The sequence below is a fragment of the Heterodontus francisci genome, chromosome 21 (genome assembly GCF_036365525.1).
Source record: "Heterodontus francisci isolate sHetFra1 chromosome 21, sHetFra1.hap1, whole genome shotgun sequence".
NCBI classification, from domain to species: domain Eukaryota; kingdom Metazoa; phylum Chordata; class Chondrichthyes; order Heterodontiformes; family Heterodontidae; genus Heterodontus; species Heterodontus francisci.
This window is the reverse complement of record NC_090391.1, coordinates 34,138,598-34,158,614: the sequence shown is the minus strand read 5'-3', so window position 1 is coordinate 34,158,614 and position 20,017 is coordinate 34,138,598. Positions and strand designations below refer to the sequence as shown.

The window sequence follows — 20,017 nt, the reverse complement described above, 5'->3', positions numbered from 1 at the left end:
GGAGTCAAATTTCAGGGCGGGAGGGGGACTGAAAAATTAATGCGATTGGTTGAGGGGATGGTCCTCAGGAGTTGAAGTTAAAGTCGAGAAAGTTTGGGGGGAAAGGTCGGGATCCAGGGTTTACTTATTTAGTGGAGCGTAGAAAAATAAACTGATTAGTCATTCAGGCGGTGGGAGAGGGGTTTGGAACTGAGAATACACGTTTAATATTATTTTTCAGAAAACTGTGACTTTAAATAGTGAATCGAAGTGGAAGGGCCTGAAGCCCGTTAAAAACGATGCAGGCACCTGCATGGTGACGCCACAAGTGCCCGCCACCTGACGGCATTGGGGGCGGGCGCTCTGCCCCTCCATGTAAATGAGCCGCCACGCCAAATATCAGGGCGGCTCCGTGGCTCACATCTCACAGGTGCGCTGTGCCGTTCTTGAAAAAGTTTGCCCACTATCTCGAGCCCCGAGTTGTGCACACTCCTCCTCCAGCCTCAATGGGCCGTGTGGACTACTACTGCTCCTCATGCGTACATTCGTATGCTTGTACGCACACTCTTTCACTCTATATATCCAATACTTGGACACCAAAGGTGTGCAGGCACTTTTTCTAGCCTCCCTTTCCTCCCTCTGTAGAAATCCTTTGAAAGGATTATAAAGAACTGTAAAGTGTTCTCAATGATACTAAAATGTAATAACAATTAAAAAGGAATAGAAAGGATGATGCCGATTTATCAAAGATTATAGATTGATCCAAAGACTATAAAGGATGGTAACAACCATGAAGGATTATAAGGGATTATGAATATTATAAAGGATTAGCATGGATTATGAAGGATCGCAAAGGATTCTGAGTTTATATAGTATCAGGAACTCCTTCAAATATGATATACAATTTTGCAATATTATAGAGATTTATGCAGGATTATAATGGGCTATGATTTGTCATAAGGTGTTAAAAAGCATTATCCTTTCCTTTTGGGCCTCCTTATCTCGAGAGACAATGGATATGCGCCTGGAGGTGGTCAGTGGTTTGTGAAGCAGCGCCTGGAGTGGCTAAAAGGCCAATTCTGGAGTGACAGGCTCTTCCACAGCTGCTGCAGAGAAATTTGTTTGTCGGGGCTGTTGCACAGTTGGCTCACTCCTTGCGCCTCTGTCTTTTTTCCTGCCAACTACTAAGTCTCTTCGACTCGCCACAATTTCGCCCTGTCTTTATGGCTGCCCGCCAGCTCTGGCGAATGCTGGCAACTGACTCCCACGACTTGTGATCAATGTCACACGATTTCATGTCGCTTTTGCAGACGTCTTTATAGCGGAGACATGGACGGCCGGTGGGTCTGATACCAGTGGCGAGCTCGCTGTACAATGTGTCTTTGGGGATCCTGCCATCTTCCATGCGGCTCACATGGCCAAGCCATCTCAAGCGCCGCTGACTCAATAGTGTGTATAAGCTGGGGGTGTTGGCGGCTTCAAGGACTTCTGTGTTGGAGATATAGTCCTGCCACCTGATGCCAAATATTCTCCGAAGGCAGCGAAGATGGAATGAATTGAGACGTCGCTCTTGGCTGGCATACGTTGTCTTATACGCTGTATAAGCATTATACAGTATTGCAAAGGGTTGTAAAGGATTTTCAAAGTTATATCAATTTTTACAAGGGAATATAATGAATTATAACTGATGATAAGATTTACCAAAATTATAAACGATTATTATGGATTAAAATTATTATTATTAATAGCTATAATCATAATGATAATAATAATAATAATAATAATAATAATAATAATATAAGGTTCCAAAGGGTTATAATGGCTGATGACGTGTTATAAAGGTTTGCAAATTATTCTAACGGATTTACAAGTATAATAATCAAATCGATAGGATTATAAAAACTATAAAGTTTTATGCAGGATAAAACGTGTTATGAAGGACTAGACCGATTTATAAAGTTTTGGAAAGGCTATTAACATTTATAATGTATACGAACGGGTCATTAAAATTATGAGGCAGGATAAAGCATTGCAAAGGGCTATAAATAATTATAAAGTGTTAAATGGGTTATTAAGTATTACAAAAAAAAAATTAGAAGAATTGGAACGAAATACAAATGTTCACCCAGCATTAAAAAGTGTAATAAAGGAGTTAAGTGATTTTGGAAAGGTTTGGAAAAGAGTATACAGGTTTATAAAGGATTATAAACGGTTAAAAGGAATCGAAAGGGTTATTTTGGATTACAGAGGATCATGAAATACTACAACGCGTTATAAAGGATTATATGACGTTCTCAAGATTAGAAACTGTTGCAAAGTTTTATAAAGGACCAAGGATTATCAAGGGTTATGAAGAATTACAGCAGATTTTAAATTTAAGTGCTAAAAACAGTTCCAGAATATTATGAAATATAACGTGTTATAAATGATTATAATTATCAAAAATTATTATTAGGCATTATAAACGGTTATAAAGGGTTATAAAGGATTGCAGAGTGTTAGAATGGATTATTAAGGATTTAAAAAAATTACAAATGTTATAAAATATTGTAAATTATCATAATTAATTATAAAGTATGATACAGGTTTCTAAAGTTTTATAAAGGATTATAATGTGGCATGAAGTATTATGACTTGCTATGAATTTTGTAACGCGTTATAAAAAGATTATGAATGATTATTAAATGTCAGATATGGTTACAAAGGCTTATAAATTGTTAGAAAGAGTAATTCTATTTCTTCTATTTTTTTTCTATGTTATAAACGGTCATAAAAGATAATAAATGTTTATAAAGGATTACAAAGTCTTATAAAGCACTATAAAGGGTTACAAAGCATTCCAAATGATTATAAAGCATGCTGATGAGTTATGAAGTGTTGTAAGTGTTATTTAAGTCTCATAAACAATTATAAAGTTTGTATACGATAATAAAGCGTTACAAAGGATTATAGAGTGCAATAAACAATTATCAATGGTCTTAACATTAGAAGGTGTTAGAAGGTTTTATAAACACTTATAAATGTTGATAAAACATTACAATGTTTATAAATACGATAACGGATCATGAAGAGTTATGAAGATTACTCAGCATTATATAGGTTATATTGGATCATGTAGCTATACAGAGGATTACAAAGCATTTAAAGGATTATAAAGAATTCCTGCTGAAGCGTCCCAGTGTGTTCTCAATTCTTGTTCCTTCTGTTGTTGTGTTTGTCACACTGGACTGCATGGAGATGACAGATGGGCGGTGCCAGTATTGACGCAATTGCCTCGCGATAACTCTCTGCTCCAATGCTTACCCGGGCAGCAGGAACCAGCGAAGATCAGGCCCCACTCCCTGACCATTGTGGCGGCACGCTGTCAAGTATGTCCCGTACCCACTCCCCTTCACAATGGGGAGTAGGCTGCGACCGCACACACCCATCACCATGGGGTAATGACTCTGTCCCATTCCACCGTTCCTGATCACCATGGAGAACAGACCCCGCCCATGCTCTGTCACCACAGCGAAAGGCCACGACACCGAGCTTTGCCACCATAGAGTCTGTCACCATAGCAGCCCGCCGCTGCTGCAAATATTTTTTTTTAATGTGGAATATGTTGGAAATAGTCGATGATTGAGTTCTTGTCATCATTTTATTAATTTAATAATTGGAGAAAAAGGATACTTCAGCACAGTTTTCAACTGTTCTCTGAACTGAGTCTGGGTCACGGCATAAATGCAAGTGTTTGTGCAGCAACTCAGGAGTTGCAGCATGAAGCCTATTTCCTGCAGAAAAACTGGTATATATTCAGATCCATTTCCCAGATACCACATTCGATTCCATATTGAATACACCATTAATACTGCCCATAACAGTACGTAATTGGCTGAGATAACTAACAGTAAAATGATTGATTTCCTTCGGCTCTCCATCTCAGAGTCTCTGGAACTCTCGCCATTGCTATTAGCTCGTAGTCTCCTGCGTGCTCTACTGCTCACTACAATGTGTCTGACGGTCAACACATTGAGCAGTAGAATCACAAGAAATGGGACAAACGGGGTTAGAATGTAATGGAGGAACTCGATTATTGTCCAGAACTGAGAGTACAGAACACTTGTAGTTGCAAAACAAAACCAGGGTTCGTTCCGCAGCCAATACTGCCCTGATAACATAAAGTACCGGGAAATGTTCTTTAAACAGCTCAGCACCGTCACTGTCCCCAGAACAATAGCCGACGTTTTCCTGGTGCAATATTTAGTTTTCAGCTTCTGGCAACAAATGGCCACAAATCGATCAAAGGTGAAAGTGACGGTGAACCAGACAGAACAGTCCGTAGCTGCAAATAGCAGGGCGGCGTGGATATTACACACGGGGATGGAATACTTCAGGAAAAGAAAATGTTTCAGGTAAACAATGGGAATATGCCTCAGAATAAGGTCGAAGATAACAACCAATAGATCTGCCGCTGCCATGGCCACGAGGTAGCAAGTGACACATTTGGAAAGGCCACACTTTCCCTGAGACAGGATCGCAATCGTCACCAAGTTAACTGTGAGCAAAGGAAATAAACAAAGAAATCATACATCAGACTGGGCGCAAAGTTACAAGATTGATTGAGTACTTATTGAGATGTTCAAACGAGCCTCTGCATCCAGTGACTTATTGAATGTAATGGACCTGAAAAAAATCGTGAAGGTCTGTGCTACGGTGGAAGGCGGGAACGATTAAATGAGAAAAGAATAACACTGAAAATGTTGAACTCAATGTTGATCATAATCCTCCGCTCTCATCCTTCCCTTTCTGGTTTAAATACTGTTCCTCTGAAGCATTCCCAGTTCTAAAGAAGGGTCAAGGACCTCAAACATCCTCAAGGAGGAGCGGGGCCCATAGGATTGCGCCAGGAGGTGGGGGTCGGAGGGCCCGTCGCCTTTCCATCACACGTAATTTTGTCGGGGCAGCATAGGCTGACAAATGCATTCCCACCGAGAGGCCATTTGAGGCCCATAAGTAGCATATTATTGGCAACTAATGCCTTCCCAGTGCCGCTGCTGGGATTTTACCGTCGGTGTTGGGTGTCTCCGCTACATGGGAATGTCTCCGTTAAAATGAGGCGACATATTTGTCGGCATGGGATGGGGGGGGTATTGGGGGTTTGTCTTCTACATGGCCAATCTGTGGCCCACGGAAGACCCCGCCAGGAAATCATCTATCCCTGTAAATCCTTCTTCTTCTGCACTAAAGCACCACCCTCGACCCCACCCCCAGCTTCACCAACATATTATCTGGGCTCGAATGCTTGGCCTGGGCACAAGCCCTCTTGCAGTACAGGCAGTGGTCACCGCTTCTGGTGGCACTGCAATACTTCTGAGCTGCAGCCCATGTCATTGGCCAGCAACTCTTGGAGATGGGATCGACCTATTCAAAGGTTCGCTGTGGGGAACTCAAGCTGGCCAAGGCAGGACACCTCCTGCCTTTTCAGCACAGCACCAGGAGCACCGCCATGGGCACAAAACCCAGCACATGATCTCTGGCTGGATTTTGTGATCCTGTAGAAGGTGGGATTGCTGGCGTGGTGAGGGGCAGAGAATCCATGAGGAGCCGTTTGTCATGGAATCCGATGTTGTAATGCACACGCCCAATATTGCCGGAGGTGAGGAATTGCCGTGGTGGCACTTCCACACTGATGCTATGACTTGATAATTTATATGCACTACGTACTGTAATAAATACATTTGAATGTCATTCACCGTGATCCAATCAGTAGTTATCAATTTTGTCCCTGACGTGAGTGCCTCACGTGTCTTCAGTTTCACGTCTTTGGAAAGCTGCTGCCACTGAGGTGAGAGTCCTCAGTGCCTCAAGAGTGAAGGTAACTTCACCGATGATTTCGATGGGAGGTGTTTTTGCAGCGAGCATTGCCGTTAAGCTCAATCTGCAGAGAGATAGGGACAGCGAGAGAGAAGGACAGACAGAGAGGGACAGAGAGAGAGAAGGACAGAGAGAGAGAGAGACAGATTTCCTCCTTCACACATACTGTCTACTTATAAAAGCTCCCCCTTCACATCTTATCCACTTGCAGAAATTCCCCCTGCACATATTATCCAGTTGTAGAGATCCCCCTTCACACAATATCCCGTTGTAATGATTCTCCTCTTCTCACTCAATCCATTAACAGAAATCCCTCTTCTCTGGTATACAACGGCATGAAGCACTCCCTAGAAGTTTGTGCCAGCTATCTTGGAAGCTGCCATGACTCATACATAGTTCGACAGTCCCAGATGCCACAGCTTTTGATAAATCCGACTCACCTTCAGGGGTGAACACTCTGGGACTGAACACTCTCAGCGTGAACACTCCTTGAAGACATGACTTTGTATGCGAGGAAGGAAAACGAACAATGATACGTAAGAACTTGCCACAGTTGCACCCCAGTGACAATCGAGCAGGCCGTTGGTGTGCTGAAGGTAAGGTTCCGATGCTTCGGTAGATCCAGTGGACCCCTTAAGTGTAGCCCAGACAGGATTACCCAGAGTGTTGTGTTCTGCTGCTTTCTACATAGCATAGCAATACAGAAGGAGGTGATCTTGCAAATAAAGACATGCAAGAGCATGAGATCATCCTCTGACCAACAGGACACAGAGGGCACACAAGGTTAAGAAGGCATGGACGATCAGAGCAGAGTGATGGGGACCAGATATGGGAAACATCACATAGCTGTGGCATGTGTTAATATGTTAATTGTGTATCAATTGTTTAAATACACGCAGGTGGAGGGTGCTAATCGGGACTTTACTTAAACACTTAGAAGCAGATACTTGTTGAGATTTTTGGAGGGTTTGAGGAGCTAATGTTTTGTAATCCTTTTCGTCTGTGCAATAAAGGTGGAACTGAGTAAAGACAGGCTCCAGCGAAGTGGCCTCTTTCTGTGTCTTAAACTTGCTATGATTCTATAATTCTATCCTTCCACAGCAGGCTTTCATGGTAGCAGAGCGTGGTTTCCAAAAGCTAAAGGTTGCAAACTTGGATTTTATCTTTCATTCATATTTAAAGATAAAACTAAAATCTCACTCGCTATTGTGGAAAATATGGCAGAAACCAAGAGGGTATCATTATAGTTCGATTTTCGCTGAGTCTGATTCATGTGGCCAGTGGTCGAATGAAGTGGATATGTGTACATGGTTGCGTTTCTACAAAAGAGGAAACAAGGTATGACCTTAGCGTTGTTACGTGCCAACTGAAGTGAAATCAAAAAGTGTTTTGTAAACTGTATGTTTGTCCGTTGCATCATGATGAAGCATTGGATCTGCTGTTTGAATTCTTGGATGAAATCTACAAGGGGGATGCATGTGGATAAGGCATGGTAAGACTTTGATAGATTTCTGTAAACAGGTGGTTATTCAATAGAGGAATATATCATGAACCTCAAAAGACTGTATAGAAGACTAAGGAAATTCAATTTGGAGATCCCTGGTTCATTTAAATTGCCATATTGTACTAAGGTTTCGCATATGGACAGGCTGCTGGTCCCAACTATGGGTCGGTTCTTCAAAAAATGTCTCCCTGTTGCATCAAATGTCGGCTGCCTTAAACAAATTCCCGGAGAAACACTCATTTTCTGCAACTCGAGTAGAAATGACAGGGAATTCTGAGGTGATACAAAGAAAGCAGGACTCGAAGCTAACGAGATTTTAAAATGTTTAAGACCCTGGAAGCAGCATCAGTACAATGGAGAAGTTAAAGACAGGAGGAATGAAGATGAAAACAGCTTAGTAGGTTTGGCTATTACTGTGGAAGTTAGAATTGGAGAAGCAAACATATGCAAATGAATCCCAGGAATGCCCAATGAACAGTTCATTGGTGCTTCAGATGTGACTCAAAGTATCATTATGCAATGACCTGCCCAAAGTAGAGTTGCAGAGTCCACGAAATAACGCAGGATGCAAAGAATTGTGTGGCAGAAGAGGAAGAAACTGACGAATCTGAAAGAACTGTTATCGTCACAAGGAGTTTCAGTCCTGTGATAAATGTGTTCGTTGTGATTTCAATCAACTGTGCTCTATTAAATAATGCTTGCACGTAGGCAGTATGTGGAACCGATTGTTTACAATGTTACCTGGTTTCAAACAATAGTGAGAATCGACACAGGTTAAGGAATATAAAAGTGCTACCAGCTGCTGACAACACATTGAAGTCACTGAATTGAGTAGTTATTCCTTGTAAAGTAGCTGCAGTCAGCCTCTTTATCAGTACTGATGCAGTCCCTGGTGAAATACCTTTACTGTTGACTAAAACTTCAATGCAAAGGCACAAAGGAAACTTGATGTGGAACATGAAAAGACAATTGTTTTTGGAAAGTCAGTGAAATTTCAGTTTACTCAGTCAGAGCATTATTGTATCCCCGGAAGAAAACATGGTGTTTCTATTTCGAGTGTTAGAGATGTATTTGTGGCATCAGTTGTCAATAATCAGAGAGATAAAACCCAAAATTTCTTGAAGTTCACAGAGAACTTGCTCACCTTTCTTGTCAGAGATTTAAAAACCCTGTTAAATGATGCAGGTGTGTTTAGCGAGGAGTAAATGAAGACATTAAAATAGATTAGTGAAAAGTGTGAAATCTGTGAAAAGTTTTGGAGGACACCCTCACGTCCTCTTGTAAACTTCCCAGTGGCATGTGACTTTAAATAAATAGTTATCATGGGTTTAAAGGTATGGGACAAAGACAATAACATTTGCATTCTACATTTTATGGACCTAGCGACTAGGTTTCACATTTCTATAACAATAAATAGCGACGTAAAAGGGGTGATTACGGATAAAGTTAAGTAGAAATGGATAGGGACCAGACTTGGAGCACAAACTCCGTTTGTGATTGTTAATTGAAGGGAATTTGTCAAAGACGCGTTCAGAGACATGTCTGATAACATTAACATTATGGTTATGAATACTTAGGCTGAAAGTCCTTTCAGCACTGGACTGTTTGAAAGGAATCACGCAATGACTGATGAACTACTGCATTAGATCTTGTTGACCAGCCATACTGCAAGTAGACAACTGCCCTGGCACGGCTTCGTTTCAGATACTTAGAAAGTCCCTATCTATTGTGTGATAGTCCTCCTGCTCTAGAAGGTAGGACAATTCGGTCCTGTTTTGATCACATTTGAATGCTTTGCATGCAGGGAGACGGGAGTTAATCAAGGTTTAGGTCTCTGAGAAAAGTCGGAGAGCTCTGAGGCATCGCATAATGCCATCCAAGGTGGAATAGAATTAAGGAGATTTGGTGAAAGATAAAAGAGAGGAGAATAAGGAATGGGATGGTCCTGATAAGGATAATTGGGTGGGATGACAAAACATTCTGGGAGACGGTGGAATAGTGTTAATGTCACTGAACTTATTAACCCAGAAAGCTGGGCGAATCCTCTGGCTGAAAGGGTTCAAATCCCACCACGGCAGCTTGTGGAAATTCAATTAATTAATACATGCAATTAATTAATTCTAAAATAAACTCTGGAATTGAACGCTGCTCTCAGTAATGGAGACACGAAACTGTTATTGATTGTTGTAAAAACCCATCTGGTTCGCTCTTGTACTTTCGGGAAGGAAGTTTGCCATTCTCAACTATTCTGGCCTACGTGTGACTCCAGACACAGCAATGTGATTGACTTTTATCTACCCTCTTAAAATACCTATCAAGCCATTCAATTGTCAAGTGCAATCGGGGATGGGCAACAAACGTTGACATTGGCAACGCTGCCCACAGCCAATGATGGAATTAAAGAAAGTCGTTATCAAACATAGAAATCAAAGTAATAGGATTCATTCGTAGGTTTAATTACAAGATCTCACAATATGAGCAGTACACAGTGGGAACTGATGCACCTTGCAACTCACATGCTCATGTGTTTTGTGATGAAGGTCCTGAGGAAATGAATACAGTAGAAAAAGGTTTGTTTTTATTATTATTCATTTAGGGGATGTGGGCATCACTGGCTATGCCGGCATATATTGCCCATCCCTAATTGCCATTGAGAAGGTGGTGGTGAGCTGCCTTCTTCTACCGCTGCAGTCCATGTGAGGCAGGTACACCCACAGTGCTGTTCGGAAGGGAGTTCCAGGCTTTTGACCCAGCGACAGTGAAGGAACGGCGATATAGTGCCAAATCAGGATGGTGTGTGACTTGGATGGGAATTTGCAGGTTGTGATGTTCCCATGCATCTGTTGCGCTTGTCCTTCTAGGTGGTAGAGGTCGCAGGTTTGGAAGGTGCTGTCAAAGGAGCCTTGGTGCGTTGCTGAAGTGCATATTGTAGATGGTGCACACTGCCTCCACTGTGCATCTGTGGTGAAGGGAGTGAATGTTTGTGGATGGTGTGCCAATCAAGCGGGCTGCTTTGTCCTGGATGGTGGCGAGCTTCTTGAGTGTTGTTTGAGCTGCACCCATCCAGGCAAATGGAGAGTATTCCATCACACTCATGACTTGTGCCTTGTAGGTGGTGGACAGGCTTTGGGGAGTCCGGATGTGAGTTATTCGCCTCAGGATTCCTAGCCTCTGACATGCTCTTGTAGCCACGGTATTTTCATGGCTACTCCAGTTCAGTTTCTGATCAATGGTATCCACAAGGATGTTGATAGTGGGGGATTCAGCAATGGTAATGCCATTGAATGTCAAGGGGAGATGGTTAGATTTTCTCTTCTTGGAGATGGTCATTGCCTGGCACTTGTGTGGTGCGAATGCTACTTGACACTTATCAGCCCAAGCCTGGATATTGTCCAGGTCTTGTTGCTTTTCTACGTGGACTGCTTCAGTATTTGAGGAGTCGCGAATGGTGCTGAACATTGAGCAATCATCAACAAACATCCCCACTTCTGACCTGATGATTGAGGGAAGGTAGTTGTTGAAACAGTTGAAGACGGTTGGGCCTAAGACACTGCCTTGAGGAACTCCTACAGTGATGTCCTGGAGCTCAGCTGATTGACCTGCAACAACCACAGCCATCTTCCTTTGCGCTGGATATGCCTCTCACCCGCAGAGAGTTTGCCCCCTGATTCCCATTGACTCCAGTTTTGCTAGGGCTCCTTGATGCCATACCAGGTCAAATGCTGCCTTGATGTCAAGAGCAGTCACTCTCACCTCACCTCTTGAGTTCAGCTCTTTTGTCCATGTTTGAACCAAGGCTGCAATGAGGTTAGGTGCTGAGTGGCCCTGTCGGAACCCAAACTAGGTATCACTGAGCAGGTTATTGCTAAGCAAGTGCTGTTTGATGGCACTGTTGATGACACCTTCCATCATTGCTGATGATTGAGAGTAGACTGATGGGGCGGTAATTGGCCGGTTTGGACTTGTCCAGGTTTTTGTGTACAGGACAGACCTGGGAAATTTTCCATTTTGACGGGTAGATGCCACTGTTGTAGCTATACAGCTGGCTAGGGGCGTGGCAAGCTCTGGAGCACATGTCTTCAGGACTATTGTCGGAATGTTGTCAAGACCCATAGCCTTTGCAGTATCCAGTGCCTTCAGTCGTCTCTTGATATCACATGGAGTGAATCGAATTGGCTGAAGACTGGCATTTGTGATGCTGGGGATTTCAGGAGGGGGCCGAGATGGATCATCAACTCGGCACTTCTGGCTGAAGATTGTTGCAAATGCTTCTGCCTTATCGTTCACACTGATGTGCTGGGCTCCCCCATCATTGAGGATGGGGATATTTGTGGAGCCACCTCCTCCAGTTAGTTGTTTAATTGTGCCCCACCATTCACAGCTGGATGTGGCAGGACTGCAGAGCTTAGATCCGATCCGTTGGTTCCGGGATCGCTTAGCTCTGTTTATTGCATGCTGCTTATGCAGTTTCGCATGCAAGTAATCCTGGGTTGTAGCTTCACCAGGTTGGCACTTCATTTGAGGTATGCCTGGTGCTGCTTCTGGCACGTCCTCCTGCACTCTTCATTGAACCAGGGTTGACCTCCTGGCCTGATGGTAAGGGTAGAGTGGGGGATATGCCGGGCCATGAGGTTACAGATTGTGGTTGAGTACGATTCCGCTACTGCTGATTGCCCACAGCGCCTCATGGATGCCCAGTTTTGCACTGCTAGATCTGTTCGAAATCTATCCCATTTAGCACCAGTAACACGCAACACGATGAACACCATCCTCAATGTGAAGGCGGGACTTCGTCTCCACAAGGACTGTGCGGTGGTCACTGCTACATATACAGTCATGGAAAGATGCATCTGCGGCAGTCCGATTGGTGAGGACGAGGTGAAGTATGTTTTCCGCTCTTGTTGTTTCCCCCACCACCTGACACAGACCCATTCCAGCAGCTATGTCCTTTAGTACTCGGCCAGTCGTGGTTCTACCGATCCACTCTTGGTGATGGACATGGAAGTCCCCTAATCAGAGTCCATTTTGTGCCCTTGCCACCCTCAGTGCTTCATCCAAGTGGTGATCAACATGGAGGAATACTGACTCATCAGCTGAGGGAGAGCGGTTGGTGGTAATCAGTAACAGGTTACCTTGACCATGTTTGGTCTGATGCCATGAGACTTCATGGGGTCCATTGTCGATGTTGAGGACTCCCAGGGCAACTCCCTCCCCACTGTCCGCCACCTCTGTTGGATCTGTCCTGTCGTGGGACAGGACATACCCAGGGATCGTGATTGCGGTGCCTGGGGCATTGTCTGTAAGGTATGAATCGATGAGTATGACTTTGTCAGGCGGTGGCTTTACTAGTCTGTGGGACTGCTCTCCCAACTTTGGCACAAGCCCCCAGATGTTAGTAAGGAGGACATTGCAGCATCGACAGGGCTGGGTTTGCCCTTGTCATTTCCGCTGCCTAGGTCGATGCCGTGTGGTCCGTCTGGTTTCATTTCTTTTTATTGACTTCGTAGCGGTGCGGTACAACTGAGTGGCTTGCTCAGCCATTTCAGAGGGCATGTAAGAGATAATCAAAGTGCTGTGGGTCTGGAGTCGCATGTCGGCCAGCAGATGTCCTTCCCGAAATGGCATTCGTGCACCAGATGGGTTTTTACAACAATCGACAATGGTTTCATGGCCATCATAAGACTAGATTTTAATTCAAGATTTATTAATTAAATCCAAATTCAACCTTCTGTTGTGGTGGGATTTGAACCCATGCCCCCAGAGAAGTACCCTGGTTCTCTGGGTTACGAGTCCAGTGATAATACCACTACGCCACCGCCTCCCCAAGGGGCCCAAGTCCTTCTGATCGAGGCTTCGTCTGAGGACGGTGTGAGGCTGCTCGTGGCTCCCGGCTCATTGGGATCGAGTCTTCTCAGAGTCGGGTTGCTTGTGAATGCAGCCCAAAGTGGGTGGTAAACTCCAAATAAGGCTAAATACTGGAACGAGACTGATAGTCAACAAATACTGTAATGGAAAGTTGAAAAGAACTTTGAAGAGATAAAGGGTTGGATAATGTGCGTGGTCATGATGCTTAGGAAAACTATTGCATCAAAGGCCAATTGTCCCGAGAATGTCCGCGGGTGACATATATTCCAGAGCTTTCTAAACATTGGAGGCATGCAATAATTGTGTGACGTGCAGGAATATCTACAGGAAATATTAACTATTGGTTGCATGATCAAAATGATGGCCATGAAGAACAATTCATGGTCTGGAAGAATGGGGTGAAAGAGTGCATGGTTAGGATGTGCAGTGCAAATTCTAATAGTGGGTCTGGAAGCGGTTCTTGTGTAAAGAAGTGATCATGCACTGGAACATAGGGACATAGGAGTAGGAATAGGCCATTCAGTACATCGAACCTGCCTCGTCATTCCATATAATCATGGCTGATCATCCACTTCAATTCCTTTTTCCCACACTATCATCATATCCCCTTCTGTCATTTCTATTTTGAAATCTGTCATTCTCTGCTTTAAACTTTCTAAATGACTGAGTTGCCACCGCCCTCTGGGGTGGAGAATTCCAAAGATATGCAATCTTCTGAGTAAAGAAATGTATCCTCATTTCCGTCCTAAGTGGCCCCCCTCTTATTTTGAAATTGTGTACTCAGGCTCGAGACTCCCCAACCAGGGTAACCAATTTAGCTGCATCCACCCTATCGACCCATTTAAGTATTTTGTAGCTTAGATCAGTTGTCATTCTTTGAAACTCGAGAGAATACAAGCCTCGTTTCCCCTATACTTCTTCATAGGACAGTACCGCCATCCAGGGAAGAAGTATGGTGAACCTTCGTTGCACTCCTGCAATGGCAATAGTATCCTTCCTAAGGTCAGGGGACCAAAACTGCACCCAGTACTCGAAATGGTGTCTAACTAATGTTCAGTACCATTGAAGCAAGACTTCGCTACTCCTGTACTCAAATACTCTTGTAAAAGAGGGGGGGGGGGGTGTGGCATTGTTAATCAAGGAGAGTATTACAGCGACAGAAAGGACGTTTGAGGACTCGTCTACTGAGGTAGTATGGGCTGAGGTTAGAAACAGGAGAGGTGAGGTTACCCTGTTGGGAGTCTTTTATAGACCTCCGAATAGTTCCAGAGATGTAGATGAAAGGACAGCGAAGATGATTCTCGACAGGGGTGAGAGTAACAGGGTAGTTGTTATGGGGGACTTTAACTTTCCAAATATCGACTGGAAATACTATAGTTCGAGTACTTTAGATGGGTCAGTTTTTGTCCAGTGTGTGCAGGAGGGTTTTCTGACACAGTATGTAGACAGGCCAACCAGGGGCGATGCCACATTGGATTTGGTACTGGGAAATGAACCCGGCCAGGTGTTAGATTTAGATGTAGGTGAGCACTTTGGTGACAGTGATCACAATTCGGTTAGGTTTACCTTAGCGATGGGCAGGGACAGGTATATACTGCAGGGCAAGAATTATAACTGGGGGAAAGCAAATTATGATGCGATTAGGCAAGATTTAGGATGCGTAGGATGGGGACGGAAACTGCAGGGGATGGGAACAATCGAAATGTGGAGCTTATTCAAGGAGCAGCTACTGCGTGTCCTTGATAAGTATGTACCTGTGAGGCAGGGAGGAAGTTGTCGTGCGAGGGAGCCGTGGTTTACTAAAGAAGTTGAAGCGCTTGTCAAGAGGAAGAAGAAGGCTTATGTTAGGATGAGACGTGAAGGCTCAGTTAGGGCGCTTGAGAGCTACAAGCTAGCCAGGAAGGATCTAAAGGGAGAGCTAAGAAGAGCAAGGAGAGGACACGAGAAGTCATTGGTGGATCGGATCAGGGAAAACCCTAACGCTTTCCATAGGTATATCAGGAATAAAAGAATGACTAGAGTTAGATTAGGGCCAATCAAGGATAGTAGTGGGAAGTTGTGTGTGGAATCAGAGGAGATAGGGGAAGTGTTAAATGAATATTTTGCGTCAGTATTTACAGTAGAGAAAGAAAATGTTGTTGAGAATACTGAGATTCAGGCTACGAGGCTAGATGGGATTGAGGTTCACAAGGAGGAGGTGTTAGCAATTTTGGAAAGTGTGAAAATAGATAAGTCCCCTGGGCCAGATGGGATTTATCCTAGGATTCTCTGGGAAGCTAGGGAGGAGATTACAGAGCCTTTGTCCTTGATCTTTATGTCGTAATTGTCGACAGAAATAGTGCCGGAAGACTGGAGGATTGCAAATGTTGTCCCCTTGTTCAAGAAGGGGAGTAGAGACAGCCCTGGTAATTATAGACCTGTGAGCCTTACTTCGGTTGTGGGTAAAATGTTGGAAAAGGTTATAAGAGACAGGATTTATAATCATCTTGAAAAGAATAAGTACATTAGAGATAGTCAGCACGGTTTTGTGACGGGTAGGTCGTGCCTCACAAACCTTATTGAGTTTTTCGAGAAGGTGACCAAACAGGTGGATGAGGGTAAAGCAGTGGATGTGGTGTATATGGATTTCAGTAAGGCGTTTGATAAGGTTCCCCACGGTAGGCTATTGCAGAAAATACTCAAGTATGGGGTTGAAGGTGATTTGGAGATTTGGATCAGAAATTGGCTAGCGGAAAGAAGACAGAGGGTGGTGGTTGATGGTAAATGTTCATCCTGGAGTTTATTTACTAGTGGTGTACCGCAAGGATCTGTTTTGGGGCCATTGCTGTTTGTCATTTTTATAAATGACCTGGAAGAGGGTGTAGAAGGGTGGGTTAGTAAATTTTCAGATGACACTAAGGTCGGTGGAGTTGTGGATAGTGCCGAAGGATGTTGTAGGGTACAGAGAGACATAGATAGGCTGCAGAGCTGGGCTGAGAGATGGCAAATGGAGTTTAATGCGGAAAAGTGTGAGGTGATTCACTTTGGAAGGAGTAACAGGAATGCAGAGTACTGGGCTAATGGGAAGATTCTTGGTAGTGTAGATGAACAGAGAGATCTTGGTGTCCAGGTGCATAAATCCCTGAAGGTTGCTAACCAGGTTAATAGGGCTGTTAAGAAGGCATATGGTGTGTTAGCTTTTATTAGTAGGGGGGTCGAGTTTCGGAGCCACGAGGTCATGCTGCAGCTGTACAAAACTCTGGTGAGACCGCACCTGGAGTATTGCGTGCAGTTCTGGTCACCGCATTATAGAAAGAATTAGAATTAGAATTAGAATATTACAGCGCAGTACAGGCCCTTCGGCCCTCGATGTTGCGCCGATCATCTGACCTACACTATTCCATTTACATCCATATGTCTATCCAATGACCACTTAAATGCCCTTAAAGTTGGCGAGTCTACTACTGTTGCAGGCAGGGCGTTCCACGCCCCTACTACTCTCTGCGTAAAGAAACTACCTCTGACATCTGTCCTATATCTTTCACCCCTCAACTTAAAGCTATGTCCCCTCGTGTTTGCCATCCTCATCCGAGGAAAAAGACTCTCACTATCCACCCTATCTAACCCTCTGATTATCTTGTATGTCTCTATTAAGTCACCTCTCCTCCTCCTTCTCTCTAACGAAAACAACCCCAAGTCCCTCAGCCTTTCCTCGTAAGACCTTCCTTCCATACCAGGCAACATCCTAGTAAATCTCCTCTGCACCCTTTCCAAAGCTTCGACATCCTTCCTATAATGCGGTGACCAGAATTGCACGCAATACTCCAGGTGCGGCCTCACCAGAGTTTTGTACAGCTGCATCATGACCCCGTGGCTCCGAAACTCGATCCCCCTACTAATAAAGGCTAACACACCATATGCCTTCTTAACAGCCCTATTAACCTGGGTAGCAACTTTCAGGGATTTATGTACCTGGATACCAAGATCTCTCTGCTCATCTACACTACCAAGAATCTTCCCATTAGCCCAGTACTCTGCATTCCTGTTACTCCTTCCAAAGTGAATCACCTCACACTTCTCCGCATTAAACTCCATTTGCCATCTCTCAGCCCAGCTCTGCAGCCTATCTATGTCCCTCTGTACCCTACAACACCCTTCGACACTATCCACAACTCCACCGACCTTCGTGTCATCCGCAAATTTACCAACCCACCCTTCTACACCCTCATCCAGGTCGTTTATAAAAATGACAAACAGCAGTGGCCGCAAAACAGAACCTTGCGGTACACCACTAGTAACTAAACTCCAGGATGAACATTTGCCATCAACCACCACCCTCTGTCTTCTTTCAGCTAGCCAATTTCTGATCCAAAGCTCTAAATCACCTTCAACCCCATACTTCCGTATTTTCTGCAATAGCCTACCGTGGGGAACCTTATCAAACGCCTTACTGAAATCCATATACACCACATCCACGGCTTTACCCTCATCCACCTGTTTGGTCACCTTCTCGAAAAACTCAATAAGGTTTGTGAGGCACGACCTACCTTTCACAAAACCGTGCTGACTATCGCAAATGAACTTATTCTTTTCAAGATGATTATAAATCCTGTCTCTTATAACCTTTTCCAACATTTTACCCACAACCGAAGTAAGGCTCACAGGTCTATAATTACCAGGGCTGTCTCTACTCCCCTTCTTGAACAAGGGGACAACATTTGCTATCCTCCAGTCCTCCGGCACTACTCCTGTCGACAATGACGACTTAAAGATCAACAACAACGGCTCTGCAATCTCCTCCCTGGCTTCCCAGAGAATCCTAGGATAAATCCCATCTGGCCCAGGGGACTTATCTATTTTCACTCTTTCCAAAATTGCTAACACCTCCTCCTTGTGAATCTCAATCCCATCTAGCCTAGTAGGCTGTATCTCAGTAATCTCCTCGGCAACATTTTCTTTTTCTACTGTAAATACTGACGAAAAATATTCATTTAACGCTTCCCCTATCTCCTCTGATTCCGCACACAACTTCCCACTACTATCCTTGATTGGCCCTGTTCTAACTAAGGATGTGGAAGCTATGGAAAGGGTGCAGAGGAGATTTACTAGGATGTTGCCTGGTATGGAGGGAAGGTCTTACGAGGAAAGGCTGAGGGACTTGAGGTTGTTTTCGTTGGAGAGAAGGAGGAGGAGAGGTGACTTAATAGAGACATATAAGATAATCAGAGGGTTAGATAGGGTGGATAGTGAGCGTCTTTTTCCTCGGATGGTGATGGCAAACACGAGGGGACATAGCTTCAAGTTGAGGGGTGATAGATATAGGACAGATGTGAGAGGTAGTTTCTTTACTCAGAGAGTAGTAAGGGCGTGGAATGCCCTGCCTGCAGCAGTAGTAGATTCGCCAACTTTAAGGGCATTTAAGTGGACATTGGATAGACACATGGATGAAAATGGAATAGTGTAGGTCAGATGGTTTCACAGCTCGGCGCAACATCGAGGGCCGAAGGGCCTGTACTGCGCTGTAATATTCTAATTCTAATCTAATCTAATAAAGGCCTGAGCCATTATACCATTCGCTTTCCTAATTGCATGCTGCACCTGCATGGTAGCTTTCAGTTACTTTTCAACAGGGACACTCAGGACCCTTTATACATCGACACTGCCTGATCTCTTACCATTTAAAAGAAACCTTGCACATCTGTTGCTCCTACCAAAGTGGACAGCATCACAGTTTTTCACATTGTATTCTGTCTGCCACATTCTTGCCCACTCACTAAGTCTGTCTAAATCCCCTTGAAGCTGCTTTGCATCTTCCTCACAACATACATTCTCATCTAGTTTTGTGTCATCCACGTACTTGGAAATACTACATTTGGTCCTCACATTCAAATCATTGATACGTATGATGAACACCTCGGGCCCAAGCACTGATCCCTGTGGTACCACACTAGGTACAGCCTGCCAACACGAGGGTGACCTGTTTCTTCCTATAATCCGCTTTCTGCCTGTCAACCAATCCTTAATCCATGCCAGTATATTACCTCCGATCCCATGTGTTTTAATTTTGCTCACCGAACCCCTGTGGGGGACCTTATCCAAAGCTTTCTGACAATTCAAGTATATCACGTCCACCAAATCCCCTTTATCAATTCTGTTAGTAACATCCTCAAAAAAGTCCAACAGGTTCGTCAAACATAATTTCCCATTCATTAGTCTCATATGCCCAATCAGATCATTATGATCCAAGTGTCCATTTACCACATCCATTAGAATATATTTTAGCTTTTCGCCAAGGACTGATCTAAGGCTAACAGGTCTGTAATCACTGTTTTCTCTCTCCCTCACTCCAATTATGTGTGAAGGGAAACTTTTAGTCGTGTTCCCGAAAGATATCAACGTGCGAATAGAGGCCGCAGGTTGAATATATTTCACAACGAAATGAAGGCTAGAGTGCAATCTCCAAATAAAACTAGCGATAGAAGTCCTCATGAACGTGATGTTTTAATGGCTGCCAATAAACTTGAGGATAAACGAATTAGAGAAGCATTAGAGAGTTGTAAAGTGTTTGGGGTTTATTCTGAGGTACCATATGGGGGAGAACAAGCATTGTTACATAGATGGACCTGTACTGAAAACGTCTTTCCCGATGGAATTTACAAGGTTAAATTGAGGCTAGTTGAAAGGGATTTTGAAGAACAATTGGGTGATACAATGTGAGAGTGGACTCTCCCAAAGCTGGAAAATCAATCTTGCAAATCTTTTTTGTCTCCTTTGACCACATATTTATGGGAGCGTAGATCCATTGTCATGAAAGCCACATTTTTGCAGTGTGAT

At 43.9% G+C, this 20,017-nt stretch overlaps 1 protein-coding gene across 1 annotated transcript; it reads right to left on the bottom strand.

The window, feature by feature from the left end:
* Positions 1 to 3,614: 3,614 nt before the first annotated feature.
* Positions 3,615 to 19,450, bottom strand: LOC137381087 (probable G-protein coupled receptor 139). The gene is made up of 3 exons (XM_068053476.1): positions 19,256 to 19,450; positions 7,036 to 7,201; positions 3,615 to 4,516 (listed from the first exon to the last, which is right to left on the bottom strand). The coding sequence occupies exons 1-3, from the start codon at positions 19,448 to 19,450 to the stop codon at positions 3,615 to 3,617; spliced, it is 1,263 nt and encodes a 420-aa protein (XP_067909577.1).
* Positions 19,451 to 20,017: the final 567 nt, after the last annotated feature.

Excerpts from the sequence above, each read along its gene's own strand:
- LOC137381087 (XM_068053476.1), bottom strand. The coding sequence starts at position 19,450 with ATGGATGTGGTAAATGGACACTTGGATCATAATGATCTGATTGGGCAT. Across the intron at positions 7,202-19,255 it reads AGGTCCCCCACAGGGGTTCG|TTGGCACGTAACAACGCTAA; the intron begins GTGAGCAAAATT and ends ATTTCACTTCAG. Across the intron at positions 4,517-7,035 it reads CATATTTTCCACAATAGCGA|TTAACTTGGTGACGATTGCG; the intron begins GTGAGATTTTAG and ends CTTTGCTCACAG.